At 42.1% G+C, this 21260-nt stretch overlaps 1 protein-coding gene across 1 annotated transcript; it reads left to right on the forward strand.

Annotated features, from left to right (window-relative positions):
• Positions 1–5409: 5409 nt before the first annotated feature.
• Positions 5410–9677, forward strand: LOC133730727 (phragmoplastin DRP1B-like). Its single transcript, XM_062158266.1, has 7 exons — positions 5410–5507; positions 5612–5673; positions 5986–6076; positions 7016–7080; positions 7712–7893; positions 8160–8197; positions 9514–9677. Exons 1-7 carry the CDS (start codon positions 5435–5437, stop codon positions 9675–9677), a joined length of 675 nt encoding a protein of 224 aa, XP_062014250.1. The 5' UTR covers positions 5410–5434.
• The last annotated feature ends 11583 nt before the right edge of the window (positions 9678–21260 follow it).

Raw genomic sequence — 21260 nt, forward strand, 5'->3', positions numbered from 1 at the left:
TCCATCCAGCTGGAGTTGACTTCAATGTTGAAGATCTCCGCCAGGGTCTTTGTGATGCTTGGCTTGTCAAGGTATTCTACCCTTGTGTCCGCTGGACTCTGATGTGGCTGGGCGGTTGCCAGTCTCGCCAGTGAATCAGCCTTGGCGTTCTTTTCCCTGGGGATTTGTGTGATGTTGTGAAATTTGAACTTTTTTAGCAACGTTTTGACGTACCCCAAATATGCCGCTAACTGCTGGTCCTTGGCTTGGAAGCTGTCGTTGACCTGGTTAACGACTAGCTGGGAGTCGCTGAATATGTTGACGCTGTCAACCCCCGAGTCAATGGCGAGGAGTAGACCGGCGATGAGTGCCTCGTACTCCGCCATGTTGTTTGAAGCTTTGAAGTTGAATTTTAACGCATATTCCGCGTTCAGTCCCCCGGGTCCTGTTAAGATGATTTCGGCGCCACTGGCCTTGGCGCTGGCGGAGCCGTCCACATGCAGGTTCCAATCTGACTGTGGGGGGGCTACCTCCTCAACGGTCACCATTTCTGTTCCGGGCCTTGTCTCAACACCGGGCTCCGGCTGTCGCTCGGTTAGCTCAGCGATGAAGTCCGCCACTGCCTGGCCTTTCATGGCGGTTCTTGGCCTGTAATCTATGTCGAACTCGCTGAGCTCAATGGCCCACTTGCTGAGGCGCCCCGAGTGCTCAGGGTTCTGCATCACTTGCCGCAGCGGCTGATTGGTTAACACATGGATCGTGTGAGCCTGGAAGTATTGCCGGAGGCGTCTGGCAGCAACGATAAGTGCGAGGGCCAGTTGCTCCAAGGGAGGATATCTTGTTTCTGCTCCGTTCATGCCTCTGCCGGCGTAAAACACTGGAAGCTCATCTTGGCCTTCCCGCCGGACAATGGCGCAACTTACCGCCGATGCCGACACCGCCAGGTAGATGAATAGTGTTTCTCCTTGCACAGGAACAGAAAGGAGAGGGACTGCCGCCAGGTATTCCTTTAAGCCCTGGAACGCCGCCTGGCACTCTGGGTTCCAGTTGATGACCTTCTTGTGCGTTGTTTTGAGGAGTTTGAAGAATGGGGCGCACTTATCAGTGAGTCGAGAGATGAACCGAGAAAGGGCGGTTAACTTGCCCTGGAGGCACTGGACGTGTACCTTATATTCAGGATCTGCCAGGTCAAGGATGGCCTGGACCTTGTCTGGGTTAGCCTCGATGCCTCGCTCGCTGACGATGTAGCCCAGGAATTTGCTTGCGGTGACCGCAAAGAAACACTTCTCTGGGTTGAGGCGCATGCCGTAGGCCAAGAGAATGGTTACTATGACCTTGAGGTTTGCCACATGTCCGCTGGCCCTTACGCTCTTGACTAGCATGTCGTCCACGTAGACCTCGATGATTTTTCCCAGATGCTCAGCGAACATGGCGTTCATCAACCGCTGGTACGTTGCACCTGCGTTCTTCAGACCGAAAGGCATGACATTGTAGCAGTAGAGGCCTTTGTCGGTGGTGAAGGTGGTGCATTCCTGGTCGCTGGGGTGCATCTTGATCTGATTGTATCCGGAGAAAGCGTCCATCATGCTGAGGAGCTCATGTCCGGCAGTTGCATCGACTAGCTGATCGATACGAGGTAGCGGGAAACTATCCTTTGGGCATGCCTTGTTGAGATTTTTGAAGTCGACACACATCCGCCACTTTTTGACCATTACCAGGTTTGAGATCCACTGGGGATAGATGACTTGGCGGATGAACCCAATGTCCTGGAGTTTGGCAACCTCCTCTCTGATTGCCCGGTATTTTTCCTCATCAAAGGCCCTTCGCTTCTGCTTGATGGGGTAAAAGGAGGGTTTGATGGTCAGTTTATGAGTGATAATTTCAGGAGAGATACCTGGCATGTCCGCGTATGACCATGCAAAGACGGCGGCATTATCGCGTAGGAACTGAGTGAGTTCTGCCTCCACCTCTGGGTTTAGATGGGCGCCTATGCGGACTGTCCGCTCAGGGTGTTCGTCCGAGAGGCAGACGACCTTTAGCGACGTGTCAGGGTCGACCGGCTCCTTCCGTACATACTTCTCCTCCTCATCCCTAGGATCCTCAAAGATGTTTGGTGGCGGTGCCTCACTACCCACTGTCAGAATTTCATGGCGGCGCGTCGACCGCGCTATAGTCGTTGAGTAACATTCTCGTGCCAGCTGTTGGCTTCCCCTGACACAGCCCGTGCCGTTAGGTGTGGGGACCTTCATGAGAAGCATGTACCCGGCAATGATGCACTTGAGCTTGTTAAGCGCTGGTCGACCAATGATGGCGTTGTACGAACTGAAGCAGTCGACAATAATGAATTCTGTATGTACCTCCGCCATGCAGGGGCTAGTGCCAATAACCAGCCGCATGTAATCTGACCCCAGCGGTTGTGTGACGTCACCGGAGAAGCTGAGCAGTGGCTCGTGATCCTGGAGTAGTTTTTTGTTCCGCTTGAGATGATCGTAGCAACCATTGAAGATGACGTTGACAGCGGACCCGCTATCTACCAAAATTCTCCCCACCGAGAATTTGCCCAGAATGGCATCGACCAAGAATGGGTCGTCATGGGGTAAATGCACTCCGCGCTCATCCTCCTCCGAAAAGGTAATAGGTTCCCAACCTGATTTTGGGAGCTTGGCGGATCTTTCGTAGCGGATGTTGCAGACATCCTTTGGGTGATTAGCGCGTGCATAGCGCTTCCTTGCCCTGTGAGACATGCTGGTGATTGGAGCACCGCCATCGATGGTGTTGATACGGCCCAAGGTCTCAACGTTGGCAATTACCGGTGGTGGTTGACGCACCTTGAACTGCTCCAACTTGCCGTCACGGTACAAGGTCTCGATGGCCGTTTTGAGAGCATTGCAGCTATTGGTATTGTGGCCGCTGTCCTCGTGGTATTTGCACCACTTGCCGGTGTTCCTGGGTTTGCCTGTTTTTGGGTATTTTGGAGGGGGTGGTGGTGGGATCTGATCCTTGCACTGATTGTAGATGTCTTCATATGAGGCAGTCAGGACCGTGAAAACTGCATACCGCTGCGAGGACTCCGCCTGCTTGTTGCGGTTATCCCCATGGGTTGGGCGGTTGCCCTTATGGTAATGCTGGTCCTTCTGCCGCTTGCTCTGGTGGTGGCCCTGTTGCCACTCCCTTTTCTTGTCAGTTGATGGTGCTGAGGGGGTCTTGCTAGCGGTTTCCTGATGACTGGCTGATGGCTGTGTTGATTTTGGTGTTAGTGGTGGCGGTGGGGTTTCTCCGTATGTGATGAATTCCGCCTGGGCGTGAATGACCGCCTCACTCATGACGTGGTCATACGTCGCATTGGGATGATTGTAGTTGAGGTGATAGAGGAACGGTCCCTTGAGCAGCCCCTTCCTGAAGGCCGCTGACGCCATCGTTTTGTCTAGGTCACGGCACTGAGATGCTGCCGCCCGCCACCTTGTGACAAAGGCCTTCAGTGATTCGTCCTCCCCCTGCTTGACGCTGAACAGTTGACTTGTGTTGTGGTCTCCGGCGGACAATAGGATGAACCGGGAGAGGAAGGCATGTGATAGTGCATGGAATGAGTTGACAGACCCCGGCGGACACTCAAAGAACCAGTTCATTGCCTCACCGTCCAACGTCTCACTGAACAAGTGACACAAGGTGGCGTCATCGAATCCTTTGTTGTTGGTGACTTTCTTGAAGGTGTCCATGTGGACAAAGGGATCGGACAATCCGCCGTAATGCGCCATCTTTGGGGTTTTTGCAGACGCTGGTCTGATAGCTTGCAGAATCTCAGCGGTGAATGGCCCAGGTCTGGAAGCGAAGAGTGGATTCTGGGTTGGCGCTGGGGCGCCCGACTCCGCCCGGATCAGCCTTTGCTCCAGTTGGTGCATCCTTTCCAATATCTGGGCGGTTGCATCGCTGGCGGTGTCAGCCCGGGTATTCCGCTGGACCTGCCTGCGCCTTGGCGCAGGCGGATGGCCCTCAGTCCTTGCCCTAGCCTCCGAACGGTTGGTATGCGGCACTGATTCCGCTTCCTGCTCAATCATTAGTTGGGGGATGGGCGGTGGTCCCATTCCCGACAACTCAGGTGGGTTCAGCGGTACCTGCATCTGTATGACTGGCCCTGGTGCCAATGTGCCAGTGCCGGGTCGACTACGTCTGGTGCTGCGTGACTGCTCGCTCACTGCTGGGCGGTCGGTAGGCTCCAGCGTCCTCTTTAGCTCTTCAAAACGTGCCAAGAGCGTAGCCACCTGTCCCTGGGCCTCAGCCTTCTCCTTACGCTCCTCCTCACGCTCTCTGTTTGCCCTATGAAGATCCGCCAGTGCTATCTCGTACATAGCGACGAGATCCTGGCCCGGCGGGCGGCTGCTGCTTGGGTTTGCCTCGCCGCCGGGGTTGGCCGGTGTTGTAAATAGTGCGCGGTTAACGCCTATCGTTGGATCGGAGGGTTGGGGGATGGTGAACTGGTCCGCCCGCTCCTCAGCGTTCCCTCCGCTACCGTTAGTCATGGTGGATGTAGTGGGATGACCTTCTGTTCAAGGATTCCCACAGACGGCGCCAATGTTAATGTCTAAAAGTTCGGCGGTAGCTGAACCTTTGTTAACGCTGATCCGGCGGGCGGATCGATACTTGTGACGTTCTCAAAGTCTCCGCTACCTGTCAAGTAAAATACAAAGGGCGTCAGAGGGAGACCGCGTTGGGCGGTCTTCAACTCTCCGATGCCTAAGTTAGTCAATGTATTTATGTTGACAAAGTAACAGTAGGTAAGTATTGAATGCGTAATTAATGAGGAGAGAGGAGAGAACCTTTTATAGGTGAGTAAGAGGTTGATCTTCTCTTTGTTTTCGATGTGGGACTGATGTGCTTCAGTCCCCAGCTCTGGGAGCTTCTGATGCTACCTTGGCGCGACGCGTGGCGGCGCGTTGGCGGTGATCTGGGGGTGATCCGCCGCCGAGGTTGTAGCCCGCCTGGCGGTGTGTTTGCATGTCATTCCCTTGGTTGGAATTAGTACCTTTGGCGGTCGAACGAGCGTGGCCCATTATAGCTAATTATGCTTGCAAATGTACATGTATGTACACTATCCATCTTAGCATCTACTCCCCTAATGGTGAGACAGAATTGTTGCTCATATTGTGCAATTTTTCCTAGTATTGTGCTGACTTGAATAACTTAACAAATCCGGCATATAGGATCACCTGTTTATATAATTGGATGAATAGGACTTTCAGTACTAAAAATTTAGATCTAAAATTTGGATGAATAGTACTCTCAGTAGATCTAAAATTTTAGATCATGAGCTATTTTAGACCACAACATTGGAGATGACTGTTTACATTATATGGTAATTGCACAATTTTTTTGTGGTTGTTTCTTGTACCTAGAGTTCATTATTTCAAGTACTTTCACAATGCTATAATTTTATCTGTTTTTTTTTTTTTTCGTTTTTATGATTTGCTTGCACTTGGCAGTTGTGAACTTGACACTAATAGATCTTCCTGGACTCACAAAGGTAGTTGTAGGTGAGTTACATTCCTTAAGACCTTTGCAAACGCTATCATTGTCAAGCTCTTTGGGCACCTTACAGGAATTAAACTGACGTTGTGTTAATTTGGTGGTCTTGTAGAGGGTCAGGCAGAGAGCATAGTGCAGGACATTGAGAACATGGTTAGGGGCTTCATTGAGAAGGTAATTTAAGCAAACGGTTGAGAATATCTACAAGAAACTAGGTTATGAGATTTCATAATAATGAATGATGTTGATTAGATTCCTATGTGATTTTGTGCGAGTTTGGTATGATAAATATGCTAATGGGAAAGATGGAGATAAAAAGAAGTTAGACCAAAAGTTAAAATGAACTATAGAGTAAAAATGTACAGGTGATAGATTTTTACAGTAAAAATGTACAAAGTAATATAAGCAGCTGCCTGGCTTGTCACTTATCTACGTGTTAAGGCAACTGACAGGTGATAGATTTTTGCTATATGGCTTCTCTTGCAGCCCAACTGTATCATTCTGGCTATTTCCCCTGCCAACCAAGATCTTGCTACGTCTGATGCAATTAAGATCTGTCGTGAAGTAGATCCCAAAGGTAAGATTATGAACAATGTTCTTATAGACAATATGCTAGATTTTCAGATATGTGGTACCTAAAAGAATATGGTGGGTGGGGTAATATACCTCCTCAAATTAACAGATTACAAAAACAAGATAATAGGGAGCAGTTAAGGAATCTAAAAAGTTGTAAATTGGAAGGTAAAAACTATCGAGGAAGTAAAAGGTTATCTTCAGCGGTGAGGTGAAAGCAAGCTAAACACTACAGAGTTGGAAAATGTTATTCAGTGTGCAAGGTTTCTCATTTGCTCTACCTTTATTATGGAGCACTATGAAACTATTAAGTATACAGATATTAGGATAGATTTTGTTTACTTTTGCTTTTTCATTACTTATTTAATTATTGGAAACAAGCAAAATAGCAAATATAGAATGCCTAGTTCTCAAATAAACTTAATCTGTAAAATCTATTAGTGACTTGTGGACTGGGTTAAGAAATTTCTTAAGCAGTAAGAAACTGCACATGGACTGGTAAGGACTAAGGAAGTTTTGGTGTCATATATTGCTACCTAGCAGAAGTAATCAGAAGTAAAAAGCTAGTGTTATTTGCATAAAGAAGTATTAAGTGAAACGATGAAAGGTGATTACTACTGTAATCTTAGTTTTGGCGGTTCTCATTTTTATTGGTTTTATACATATTTCCCACTACATCACATTTGTCCTTGACCTTGGTAAAAAGAAAAGTCAGAGTGAGTTCTAATCTTATAACTTGTGCACATAACGAGAATTTGGGCAGCAAAGCAGGGCATTGCACAGGATACAGTTTCATTTTATGTCACAAAACTAGAAGGATGTTACACGCTTTTGTTCAAATAATAGTGTGTATGTTATTTGAGAGTCGCAAGCTGCTCTTATTAGGACAAGTCTTCCATTTGTGCACATTGACTTTAAGTTGTTTGTATACCCAAATGATCAGGTGAGAGGACATTTGGAGTTCTCACAAAGATTGATCTTATGGACCAAGGTACAAATGCAGTCGATGTAAGTTTGCTTTGGTGATTTTCTTCTAGCTTAATTTTCATTTCCAGAAAGAATTGCGATTTTGAATGCAATTTCATAGCCATAAGGAGAGGGGGGAAGAGAAATACTGGTTGCTTTTAAAGGATGTGGAATTAATTAATTTAATGACTTGGGTGGCACTTTTTTGTTCATTTTGAGAGTGTTGTACAGGTATTCTGTTATGAGTCAATTATATTATAGGTATTATTGGATTATGATTTATGAATGATGTTTGTTTTTTCCTCGCTTTTTGAAGTTTTCAATTCTCGGTTTGATTTCACTGTTGCTTGACTTGTTAGATAGGTCAAAGTTGTTGGTAGCTTTACACCCTTCACCCTTGGTATTAGCTTAATTAATTATTGCATTCAATGGATCTTAGGTCTTGTGATGTGCATTGCTTGCAAATGAAACAGTTTAGTTTCTTTGGATGACTTGAAACCTAAGTAAATTTTAATTGTCAACTGCGAGCTGCTTTTGGGATGACATTGCAGTTAAACACTGAATCTCTTTTGGCTATCATCTGTTCTACTCGATATTCTCCTTACAATATCATTTTGGCTGCCATCTTTGGAGTTTCTCATTTTTAATCAATCTCTTTACCTTTACTTTCTAGATTTTGGAAGGAAGATCATATAGACTTCAGTTCCCTTGGATTGGTGTTGTGAATCGCTCCCAAGCTGATATAAACAAGAGTGTTGATATGATTGCTGCTAGGCGCAGGGAGCGTGGATATTTTGCTAATAGCCCCGAGTACAAGCATCTTGCGAGCAAGATGGGGTCTGAGCATTTAGGAAGGTATATGCATTATAGTTGATATAAACTTTAGTTTAATTATAAATAGCGCGTTTACCCGATGATTATGACTTACATTATGAAATACATTCCTAGTGGGCAGCAAAGACTCGGAAAGGATACACCCAACAGCAACTTGACGAGGTGCGCATTGAGGTGGTTGACTATTTGCAAACTTTGCTATAGATGCTGACTAGCAAAGTGATTTTGAGTAAGGCTAGCTAGATTTTTCGTGAACCATTTTGGAGTAGTACGTTGTACTGTTGCAGCAACTGTGAACAAAACTACATGTACACTTATTGCAATGGTATGTTTTAGGCTAGCCTTGAAGTAGGTTGGGGTCTTTTTGCCTATTTTTTGAACTATTAACATATTTGATGTTGGATACAAATTAATGCAATGCCCCATATTCAAATTATTTGGGATTTCATGTTGTCAAATGTGGATTAGATCGATTTTGTAGCAGCAATTACAAAGTTAATTAGTGGACATCATGCTCATGTAAAAGACATGATGTATATACGTCTATTTCAAATCAGTATTACACTTCAAAAACGATGTCATTAAAGAGATGATACATCAGATTGGAAACAAAAATCGATGCATCTTTCTTCAGTGCACATCGAATTATTAAGTAAGAAACGATGTAAAACAACTCAATAGACATCGACTTAATAAGTAATAAACGATGTAAAACAATCCAATGGACATCGATTTATTAAATGAAAAACGATGTCTAGTATAAGTATGAACATCGATGCCAACCTCAAAAACTGATGTTTAATAGAAAAATGGACATCGCTTCATAAAAGGAAACGATGTTTAATAGATTAATGAACATCAGTCGCGTAATACAAAAGAATGTAGATTCAATCTTAAATAGTGTGATATATGGCAAGTACTCGTAAAACTTATAAACAGCAGGCAAACTTCAAAAACACCGATGTGTAAGAGAATATAACACATCGTTTCTAGAATGAGTAACGATGTTAAAATGAATACTAGTGCTGTTGGACCTATATTTCGTTAAGCATTAAATGCATAAATATGAAGGTTTAACAATATCTAAAAACACCAATTTGTGATCATAATAGCAGTTTAACATCGATTCTGGAACATAATCCGACGTTTATTATTATATGGGACATCGGTTTTTAACCGATGTATATGTTTTGGCGATCTTTTACATCACCCACTAACACATGTGTACAAATTTTTTTTTACATCGGTTTCTGGCCGATGTATATGAGAAAAATTCTAGTAGTGAGTCTTACTTCTCTAACTTTGCAGGTTGTAGCTCTTGTCAAAATGACATTCGAAATGAAAGTGACTTAGGTTATTGTCTGGGTTCAATTTTTTGTTTCCCTTTTAAAACTCTATCTCTCATGTCCAATTTTGTTTTTCTAATTGTTTCTTCATGTGGAAGATATGCAACATGTGTATTACCAATAAGTGCCTTCTTTGCTTCAAGTCTTTGGTAAGTGCTGAAATGTAGTAATAATTGGACTTTGGTTTGGGTAATATTATCTATAAGGAACATGAATACGTATCATGCATCTAATCTTCTCTGATCTCAAGTTTGAAAAAACTGCTTGCTTGCCTATTTCTGTGGCCTTCGAGCAGTGAGGAATCACATTCTGAAGCTGGAACAAGACATTGAGTTGCTTAAAGCAGAGGCTGAAAGAAAAGTTGAATTTAGTTCTGATGCTATTGAAGAAACTCCAGAAGATATTGAGTGTGTAGAGTCTGGGAGCTCCTCAAACTTCAAGCTCCTCAGACTCCAATGAGGCCATGAGAGTAGCAAAGCTAGACAATGAAGTAAATTTCTGGATGTATTTTGCTAGGAGAGTACTATTAGACGTACTCCTTTTTCGTGGATAAAAGATTAGCTTTGCACAATCTATTTTGATGCATGATGTAGATTATAACAATTTCTTCTATATATTGATTAGTTACTGTTAATTTGGTCATTTTTATTCCACTTCTAGCATATATAATGCATTGAATCATTCTTTTAGTACAACAATAACCACACAAAATTGTCATATGTACACAATATTTACAATAGCCTCAAAATAAAAACTGTCGTCTGAATGCAAAACATATCACGGATGCTATGAAAAAAATGTTGTGTGAACAAAAGTCACACAACGGCTATAAAATAAAACGACTTCTTAATTGCAATCATACAACGGATGCTCAAGTTGCCCGTTGTTTGAGTAAAGTGCACACAACAGTTAATGTTGTCGAGAGCCTGTCAGCATGCTGCCGACATAGATGTCAAGTTTTTTAGACGACAGTTCTCTAAATCGGCCTTCATCAGACATCACCGAGATATACGACAGTCAGCCTCCATATCAGATGATAGTTTTTAGTCGTCGTTTGATTCAATTTTTGTACTAGTGAACTCTAAACAAAGAAAAGCCTGACTCAACTTCAAGACTTCCTTTGCTAAGCGATGTGCAACCATGTTGCAGTTTCGTTTCACAAAACGCCAACTACAAAAATTAAGAAACTTAATTAATAATTTAACTTCATCAAAAACATGACCTTCCAAACTCAAATCATCACACACATCATCCAAAGAATTGATGATTTTTAATGAGGACGGCCAAATTGGGCTTTATAAGTTTATAGCCTTTTTCCATTATTTTCAGACTCCAGCAAGCAAAAGCAATAAGGCTATGGGCGTGTCCAAAAGAGGAGAGGAGGGCTGAATGTAGCTCTAAGAGCAAGTTCACCCGTTGGGTCACCAGGTCACTATTCACTGCTTTTTAGTGTTAATTTCACCCTCTGGGTCACGAGCACAGTGTATTTCGTGCCCTGGGTCACCCTGTACAGTGTTCTGGGTCACCATGGTGACCTGCACAGTATATTTCGTGCCCTGGGTCACGGGCACAGTGTACTTCGTGACCCAGAGAATGAAAATATACACTAAAAAGCAGTGACCCAATGGGTGAACTTGCTCTAAGAGTGACCCTTGGGCTCTGATGGGACCCACCACCAAAACCCAACACATTAGTTTTGGGCTGTTGACGCATGTATGCATTGATTGATTTGAAAAAAAAAAAAATCAATGGTTCATGTTAAGTCACGGTTAGAATCCATTGGTGGATAATTGATCCTATCAATTAATGAAGAGCAACGGCTAGCTACCCTGTTGTTATATTTTTTTTCATGTTATTAATTTATAAAATAAAATGGCGAGATTTTAGTAAAGTTTTTGTAGAATAAAAAAAAACTTTTATTAATTAACATTTAAAGCAAACAATAAAATGAAAGAGATCCTTTCAAAAAAAAAATGAAAGAGATCGAATTTAAAAAGTCACACATTAATAATAACAACTAAGACTTGGCCGAAGAAGCTCATGTGTGACTTGTACCTTTGGAATTGGATGCTATATGGCCAAGAAGGTCAGTGTATGTAGTGAGACTCAGTGTATGTGGGTAAGAAAGAAAGAAAAAAAAAAACAACAAGGTAATTATGTTGCTGACTTCTTGGCTAATTATGATAATAGTGTTGTTGACCGCTTCTACGCTCTGATGGGATTTGCTGATGCATGGTATCTCTCTGACCCTCACAAAGGTCGTTCTCAAACTGGTTATGTCTTTATCATGGGAAGCACTGCGATATCTTGGAGGTCTACAAAGCAGACCCTTGTCGCTACTTCTTCGAATCATGCAGAGATTATTGCTCTTCATGAAGCAGTTCATGAATACATATGGTTGAGGTCCATAGTTGCACATATTTGAAGAACTTGTGGTTTGAAGTCTACCACATATGAACCTACATGCATTTATGAGGATAATGAAGCAAGTTTTCATCAAGGGTGACAACACCAAGCATATATCGCCTAAATTCTTTTACAATCAGCAACAACAAACACTTCTAAAGATTGATGTGAATCAAATCCTATCAGAGGATAATGTAGCGGACTTATTTACTAAATCGTTACCTAAATCCACTTTCGAGAAACATGTGAAGAGTATCAGAATGAGAAAATTATCTGAACTCCCACAATTGTAGCAATTAGGGGGAGATCTTGACATTAGGGGTAGGTATGATGTCTACATGTTTGATATCGAATTCGATCAACTAGGTCAAACTTAATTACTCTTATAAACCTATATTTATATATCATAGACTCCAAAGAGCAACCACTATCAATTAAAAGAAAATGGGAAAATTGACCATTGGATGAGATTATTATAATAAATTATGTGTGGTAAATTTTTTTGCCAATTTCACCATTTTTCAAATCCGATCGAATTGGTCAACCGTAGTCATAATATGTAGAATATATATACACATATTCTATATAGAGCTATGAGAACTTCCACATATATATATATAGACACACACACACACACACACACATATATATATATATATATATATATATATATATATATATATATATATATATATACAGGGCCCTTCTAGTAAGGGATCTCTTTTTTTGGTCTTTTCTAGGGATAGGGCATTAGACCAATTTTTCGATCATAATTTTGCATCTCAACCGTTCAGTTTTTAGGTCTTAATGTGTAGATCACTTCTGCAAATTTTCAGCCAAATTGATTATCGTTAAGGCATTCAAAATGGCGATTTAAGATTATAAGTATGAACGGTTCAAGTTTGACAAATTTGGTTCGTCCATTGATTTAATCTAGTTTGATACCTTAACTGACAAGACCCACCTCGAATCCCACCCTGGAATCCGAAGTGGCCCTGCGGGACCCACCTTTAAAGGAGATTTAGCAAAAATTTCGGCATAACCTCCCTTAAAAATGGATAACCCAAAACCCTGCGGAAAACAAAATTCACTTCTAATAGTCCAACCACAACTCTTGGAGCCGCCTTGCTCCCAAATTCAACAAATCCCATCACAAGCTAACAACGTCAAACATATTATCCAAAAGGGGTACAAGTTACTACAATCACCAAAGTTAGGTCATAGACCTCAAATATAATTCATACAAGTTTGGGTCATATACCCCTTAGTAATCAGAGCATTCTAGGAATAAAGTTTAACATAGAGTACCGTAGGCTAAATAAATAACCTACAAAATATGATGACGGAAGCGGATGCGGTCACTATGGCTCACTCCTGAACGCCGAGCAGCAACACTGAAAACTGGGCATTTGAAACCAAAGGGCCCAGGGGAAAAGTATATAAAAACGTTAGCGTGAGTGGACAAAAATAAACAAATTTTAAACAAAATGGATTTTTATACTTTCCCACAATTATTTCATTAAAAACTTTCGATGCATGCAATAATTATGAAAACAAACCACGAGAAGTTCCTCTCAAGAAATGGGGCTAGTCATAAATAACCACGAAGAAGAATATAAATTCCGATGCTCGAGAAATAGGACCAGCCCCGCTGGTTAAACAGAAATCGGACTAGACCCCGCTAGTCAAGAACAACAATAAACGGATACGGGGAAGAGAATTCACCATACAGGAATGGAGCCTCTCAGGCTCTACCTACCCTCGACTGCCACTCACACATAGATTGTGCGAGGAGGAGAACTAATAACCTCGACTGCCACCCACGTGAGGAGGAGAATAAACTACCTCAACTGCCACTCACAAACACAAAGTAAGTGAGGAGGAGACCTAATCGAATGACCCGAGTATGGTGAGGAAAAACAATCGAAAACCAGTAAATCAGTAAGGCTTCCCCAACCTCGCAACAAAACACGAGTATGAATCCCATCCATACTCGGAAAATCTCAAGAAAATATATACTCCAATGACGTGGCCCCGCACGCCAAAATATTTAGAATTCATAAACCATTAGGCGAGAAATAATCGATAAAATAATTCAATCGAAAATCCCATTTTCGAAAAATATTCCAAAAAATCTCAATATCGACGAATAAAATATATTAATAAATTCCGGAAATCACCTCGGAAAGTAATTCGTCGAAAATCACTTAAATCATGATTTCAAATAAAAGCCATATATCGGAGATACTTATCAAAGGCTCAAAATCCATTCCCGAATCATAATTGAAAATAACTCATAATTAATCTTCAAAAATTTAATCGTATTCCCGAAAACAAGTAAATCAAACTCCGAGCATAATAAATTCGTATCCGAAATTTATATGGAAAAACAATCTCAAAATTATAATCCAAGACAAAATATTATGCTCGATAATAAAATGATAAATAAATTATTATTTCATGAAAATAAATGCATGCATCATTCTTAAAAATAAAAGTCCACTCACAGTATGCGGTCAATCCTGACGTCGCTCATGATTTTCCTCGTATGGAGACTCCTCTCGTCCTGTACGAATAGCATTCATAAATATATATATATATTTCACAGGACGGAAATTAACTTTACGATACTTAGAAATGGAAATTCAAACCATCCCCCTTCCAAAAATCCAACTCCTCAACTCTCCACAATATCCATCCTTAATACTCCAACATTAATCATTCATTGATGTAAGATCTAAAGTGAATTCGAAAGAAATTCGGCGATCGAATTCACGTAAATCAATAATAAACCATTTCTACTCAATTCGTAATTCCTCCGATTTCCACCAAACTTCATGTATCAAATTCTACAATCAACATAGGATTTATGGAACTAAAACTATAATTAAAACGCTGCTCTACGCGCCACCACGCGCCACCTACAGTGGCGGCGCGTGGGGTCCACGCGCCGGCGACCACTACCTCCGATGACCACCAAATTCCGGCAATAGCATCTACACAACAAGCCCAATCAACTTCCCAACTACAACATTAACCAATTTTACCTCGAAGTGGTCGAATCAAGCCGGTGAAGGAAAGCCCCGAAGCTTCAAGAACCCTAGAAATGCAAATCGTTAATTCGACCTCTACAATGCAAATTGGAATGAAATACTTTAGGGGAAATGATCTCCATCAAAAACCGAACCTTCGACGTTAACTTGGTGGCCGGAGGTGGCCGGAAATCGGCGAAACCCCAAACTGCAGCCGGAGCGAACTTTGCTTCGATCTGGAATTTCTCGGCCAAATCTCCAAAATCCCAGGTCACTAGGGTCTAGAGAGGGAAGAGGCGCTCCTGTGGTGGCCGGCTGCACGCCGGTTGGTGGCCGGAAAGTGTGGAATCGAAGGGAGGAAGAGAAAACCCGAAGGGAAGGGAGAAGAGTCGGGGGACAGGAGAGAGAAAAAGGGGTGGGTTTCCGGTTTTGGAAACCTACCCGGGTAACTTTCCATATATATTAAATTTTTACCATGAACAGTAATTTTCGTAATTCACTCATAATTTTTGCATACGAACTCCAATTTTTACGTACCACATATGCCCGCGCTCGGTTTAACGTCCTCTACAACTTTCATGAAGGAAATTTTCTCAAATTGTTAACCCATAAAAAGTCAACTTCTAGCCACCCCCCTAAAAGATAAAACTATAACCACGAATGGTAAAACATAAAGTGATTCGTGCAACTCAGTAAAAGGGGTAAATCGGGTGTGGGGTGTAACAATTCACCCCCCCTTAAAAAAATTTCGCCCTCGAAATTTACATACCTGTCAGAACAGATGGGGGTACTGTCGTCTCATTAAATCTTCCGGTTCCCAAGTGGCTTCTTCCACCAAATGATTACTCCACAATACCCTAACTAAAGGTATCGTCTTGTTTCTCAGGACCTGCTCTCTTCTATCGAGTATCTGGATCAATTTCTTCTCATAAGTTAGATCCTCATTCAATCGAATAGGCTGTTCTTCTAAGACATGAGAAGGGTCAACAATATACTTGCGGAGCAGGGACACGTGGAAGACATCATGAATCTTTGATAACCTTGGAGGTAGTATTAACTTATAAGCAACTGGGCTAACTCGCTCTTTTATCTGAAAAGGTCCAATATATCGAGGACTGAGCTTCCCCCGCTTCCAAATCTTACAACGCCCTTCCAAGGGGACAATTTCAAGAATACCCAATCACCTTTTTGAAATTCCAAATCTTTCCTGCGGTTATCCGCATACCTCTTTTGCCTACTTTGAGCTGTCCTGAGTTTCTCTTTGATCAACTTAACTTTTTCGGTGGTAATCCGCACAATCTCTGGGCCTATGAGCTTCCTTTCTCCCACTTCATTCCAACACAAGGGAGTACGGCACTGTCTTCCATAGAGAGCTTCGTAAGGAGCCATGTCAATACTGGAATGATAACTATCATTGTAAGCGAACTCAATCAATGCCAAATGGCTATCCCAACTTCCTTTGAATTGCATAACACAGGATCTCAACATGTCCTCCAAAGTTTGGATAGTTCTCTCTGATTGTCCATCAGTCTGTGGATGAAATGCGGTGCTAAAACTCAATCCGGTACCCAAGGCCTCATGTAGACTCTTCCAAAATTTCTAGTTTAATATCACGAAGATTAGGTACACATATTCTATTTCCAAACATTAAGGCTCCATCTCTTTCTGAGAATAAAGTCCGCTCTAGTGCCATTACTCACTGCTTCTTTTAATTGTCTTAGATATTCATCTTCATCTTGTGCCTCCCGCACTTTATCAATGAGATTCGGCTTCACATGGAAGCTAGCTATCAATGCTCCACACCCATTCTCAATCTTCAAATTAACTCCTGTAGATCGCAATTCATAAAGTAAAGGAACTCGAACTGCCTTCAAATGGGCTAAAGAGCTAGAGGGCTTTCGGCTAAGTGCATCAGCTACCACATTGGCCCTTCCTGGATGATTTAGTGAGGGGGGCTGCAAGTCTAGAGAAATCCTGCACGAACCGTCGATAATAACCGGCCAAACCCAAGAAACTACGAATTTCCGTCACGGTGGTGGGTCTTCCCCAATTCAAAACCGCTTCTACCTTTTGAGGATCCACACTAATACCTTCAGCTGACACCACATACGGTACCTCCACCTCCTCCTCATAGAACTCCTCCGCAGGAGGGACCCTGCCTCTACCCCTAACTCTGCCCCCTCCTCAGGGCCTACCTCTGCCTCTAGCTCTGCCCCTTAGGGGATCCATCACCTAAAGAGCATAGAACGTTTGGTTAATACATGTATAAAACTTAAACGCAAGTATAAGTCAAATACAAAGGACGTATTAACCAAGACACTAATACGAGAAGAACACACATCCGCAACCAAAATCTTCCAAGTCTAACAAGAGTTTCAATCTAGAGGTTCCCATTCCTCGAAAGACTAAAACTCAAAAGAAGCTACACAAAGCTCCTACGCTTCACCTACAAAGCCAACCTATGCTCTGACGACTTAACGTTCTAGACAGCACCTAAGACTCCCACATACCCAATGACTATATCAATACCGAAGAGTATATGATGGGGATCCGCTGCATACGGGCCATCACTCGAGTAGTACTGATTGTCACCAAATATGTACCTTACGCTTTGATACCGAACTGTCACGCCCCGAATTTGGAATAAAGGAATTCAAATCCGAAACGCGATAAATTAACAATCCAAAAAGAACACTCAGAAAATTCTTCATTTAAATTAAGCAACTAAACAAACCGAGTTCACAATGTCAATACTGACTCGTTCTTTAGAATCAAATATTACAATATAAAGAGTTTACAAATTAAACTAAACAACATTTCAATAAGTAAACACACCTGTTTGGACCCAAAATGAACATTTTGGCCTGACAAGGCACGTCTTGGAGAAATTGAGCCAATGTCAGTGGCTCAAGCTATATATTGTCGAGAAGTTTGAAATATATATTTAGAGGCTAAATAAAGCCTACTATGGAAGCATGGAAGCATGAAAGGTCAACTTTAGCACATTTTCCTACTTCGGCTAGGAGAAACCGAGCTAAACAAGGAAAGAGGGGCGGCAGACTAATCAAATGAAATCTAAATGAGCTAAAACTTTCCAGATTAATTCTAGAAAGCCCAAGGATCATTTCTTATGCAGAGTCCCAGAGCTAGTTTTGAGTGGAAGGCCTTCAAACAATCAGTCCAATTTTCTACAGAAGCAAAACTGGAAAACTGGCCCTGTAAGAGGTCCAGCAGCATTTCCAGCCCAACCGCATGGAATAAAGCTCTGAAAATTTGTCAGGATGATCTACACTCATAGTGGAACATTTTTTATGAAGAAGTCGAAGGCTCATTCTGAAGGCTTGTTGGAGAAATAATTGAAGGAATAAAGGGGCAGAAACTGACATAAAACCAGCTCAATATTCACATGTTCATGTTTCCTACCCACATGAAGAAAGCTAGATGCTTTTCTTTTTTTCCTTGGATATATTTTTCTACTACAATCTCTTTAATAGATCATCATCACTTCCATGTTTTTGTACCTTCATGCCTTGCTTTCATTTCATCATTTCTCTATCTTTTCCATATTTTACAAATCACTTTCATACTCCACTTTCATTATTTTTCTTCCACTCATCATTTCACTCTTCTTTTTCTTCCCTATATAAACACCTTCTCCTCTCATTCTAAGACACTCATTCACATACAACAACAACATCTCTAAGATGATCTAAGTTCTCTCTAGAGCAAACCTCTCTAAGAGCAACTCCTCTCCTTCTCTTTCTCTTACCGGTGATCACACTCCTAGTCCTAGTCTTCTCAGAAGCCGACTTTCAGTGCCACCAAACCCTCTGTCAACGTACTTCGGTCCTAGTCTCCTCGAGAGCCGATTGTAGTACCACGACCAAACACCGACACCAAGAGACACACACATTCACATTCAACAACAACATCTCTAAGATGATCTAAGTTCTCTCTAGAGCAAACCTCTCTAAGAGCAACTCCTCTCCTTCTCTTTCTCTTACCGGTGATCACACTCCTAGTCCTAGTCTTCTCAGAAGCCGACTTTCAGTGCCACCAAACCCTCTGTCAACGTACTTCGGTCCTAGTCTCCTTGGGAGCCGACGGTAGTGCCGCGACCACAACGGTTACAGAACCAGCCAAGCAAGGGTAACGCCCTAGCAACCCAGCCAAGCTAAAGTCACGCTTTAGCAAGATCTCAATACTTCCCGGTGATTTCGCTCTACTCAATCTGCAATATTGAGTATCGATTGTGATTTTCAAGAAGCTCAGCAAAAGTCCTCGCCACGAGGCACAAAGAATCCCACGACGAGGTTGGTGCTCTCCTCGTCCACAATTGCTTGAAAGAAGTCAGGTCAAGGGACACCCCCGACGACCGCACCCCGAACGGTGCTGGCACGCCCGCGCAGAAAAGAGACTGTTGACCAGCTGCAACAAAATTGGAGCCAAACAACACCCACCACTTTCAATACACAGCGGAAAACTAAAACCAATACACTTCTATGTCCACGCTACAAAATGTACACCTCAGCTTCGACGACAAACACTCAATATTCTAACCTGCACAATAAACCCTACATCATGGAATAGTAGTGCACCGAGTTGAAACAACAAACCCGGTAAGCTTTTGCAAGCTCGTATGAGTAAACCTAAATAACCACAAAACACCATTCTGCCCAAGGACAACAAATCCACACAATGATTAATTCTAAGATCAAAATCCTTTTCTTTTTAAGGAACACACTTGTCACAACGGTGACAATTCAAATTATACTAAATGAAAACCGATAATCCCTGCATAGAATTTTAGTTCAGGAAATCACCAAAAGTATACAAACCAAAACCATAGTAATCCCTGCGTATAGTTTAGTTCAAGAGATTACATTTAAAATCAATAATCTCCTATTAATCATTTTTCAACCCAAAATCAAATTAAAGAGATCAACGTCACCTCCCCAATTCATTCAAATAGAGTCCCACATGGACTACAAAAGAAAGGACACCGAACTCTCTTTTAAACAAATAAACTCATGGGCATACGATAACTCAAAATTATCCCCCAAGATGTATATTGTACTCAAATACTTTCCTCAAGCAAAACACACTTTTACACAATAATCAACACATCATGATAATTGTATGCTCGTAAGAGAAATGCTCGAAATAACAATTCAATCAACTCTCAATCATTACTTCACCATTGTCACACTATCCAATATATATATATTCCACGTAAATATATATATACATAGTCATTCACCCAGGAATGACTACTAATACCAACTATAGTTCATGTATATTAAAACCAAGAAATTCATTTTATACTTAAATTCATTTTTTTACCTGTGAGTCGTCGCCCTATGAACCATAGTCGATCGAGTTCATATTATTTCAAACAAATCTTTATTTTCAAAAACGATTTACAATTATCAATCAATTCCAACAATTAAATAACTCGGTTAGTAAATGAACCACGTGAGATTTACTCACCTCCAAATCCTGCTACGTCTTCTCTAACAGCCAAGATAAATTACCGGACGTACTGTCAATCACCTAAAGCAAGTACAACCTCGATTCAGCAAACGAATTAACAAAAACCTTTTAATTCCGAAACTCCCGAAACACACTACAAATCCGAAAGTGACGCCAATCGAGGGGAAACTTTATCCAAGACAAGCCGAGGTCTCCGGAATACTTATAGAATCAATATATCAAAACTACAAGTCAATCGGACGGCAGAATCCTCACGGATCGAAAACCGAACGAACTGAAAACCCTAAAAATCATAACTTGCTCATACGATTCCAAAAATTAAGTGTTGTATATCGAAATGATCGTATCGACGTGTAGATTAAAAACAGGAACAGAAACTGTTCCTAGGGTGGCCGGAAGTGGCCGGAAACCACCACCACAGTGGCGCCGCCGCCGCCGGCCTAAAGTCAAAATTTGACTAAACTTCCAATTACAACTTTCATAACTGCTCCAAAGTCAAATTATAAGCCAAATTGTCGAATTTTACCTCGATAGCTTTGAAACCCGAAGAACCCTAGTTTCCCGATCTTCAAAATTCGAGCTCCAAAGGTTGAATCGTTGCAAGCTACCTTGGGAAAATCCTTCCTCAGCCTCTGGGCAAAAAAACCCCTCAAGAAATTCCACTAAGATGGCCGGAATCGTCAACTCCGACCAAGGCGATTTGCAGCGCCACCACCAAACTTCCCGGAGTTGCTGCGTCGTGCACGGGCTGACCCACGACATGAAACTTCACAGAGTTTTAGATGGAAGTGAGGCGAAGAGATAGGGACACGAATCACGGCCTATGGTGGCCGAACGGCGGAGAAATCAGCAGGCGAAAGTGGCTGGGCGAAACCCAGGTCAGGACCGAAGAGAGAGAAAAGTTTCCCTTTTTGGAAACTTTCCAATTTTATGATATTTTCGGATTTTTTTCCTATTTAATCAAAATAGAAATTTTTTTCAAAATCGATAACTTCTTCATACGAATTCCGATTTTCGCGTTCTGCATATGCATGAACTCGTATCGACGCGCTCTACGACTTTCGTGAAGGAAGTTTTCACTGAATCCTAACGTATAAAAAGTCAACCCTCG

Source organism: Rosa rugosa, chromosome 2 (genome assembly GCF_958449725.1).
Source record: "Rosa rugosa chromosome 2, drRosRugo1.1, whole genome shotgun sequence".
Taxonomy (NCBI): Eukaryota; Viridiplantae; Streptophyta; class Magnoliopsida; order Rosales; family Rosaceae; genus Rosa; species Rosa rugosa.

Bases quoted from the DNA above. Each gene is read 5' to 3' on its own strand.
- LOC133730727 (XM_062158266.1), top strand. From the start codon at position 5,435: ATGATTTGCTTGCACTTGGCAGTTGTGAACTTGACACTAATAGATCTT. The intron at 5,508-5,611 runs GTGAGTTACATT...GTGGTCTTGTAG, and splicing joins ACTCACAAAGGTAGTTGTAG to AGGGTCAGGCAGAGAGCATA. The intron at 7,081-7,711 runs GTAAGTTTGCTT...TTTACTTTCTAG, and splicing joins AAGGTACAAATGCAGTCGAT to ATTTTGGAAGGAAGATCATA.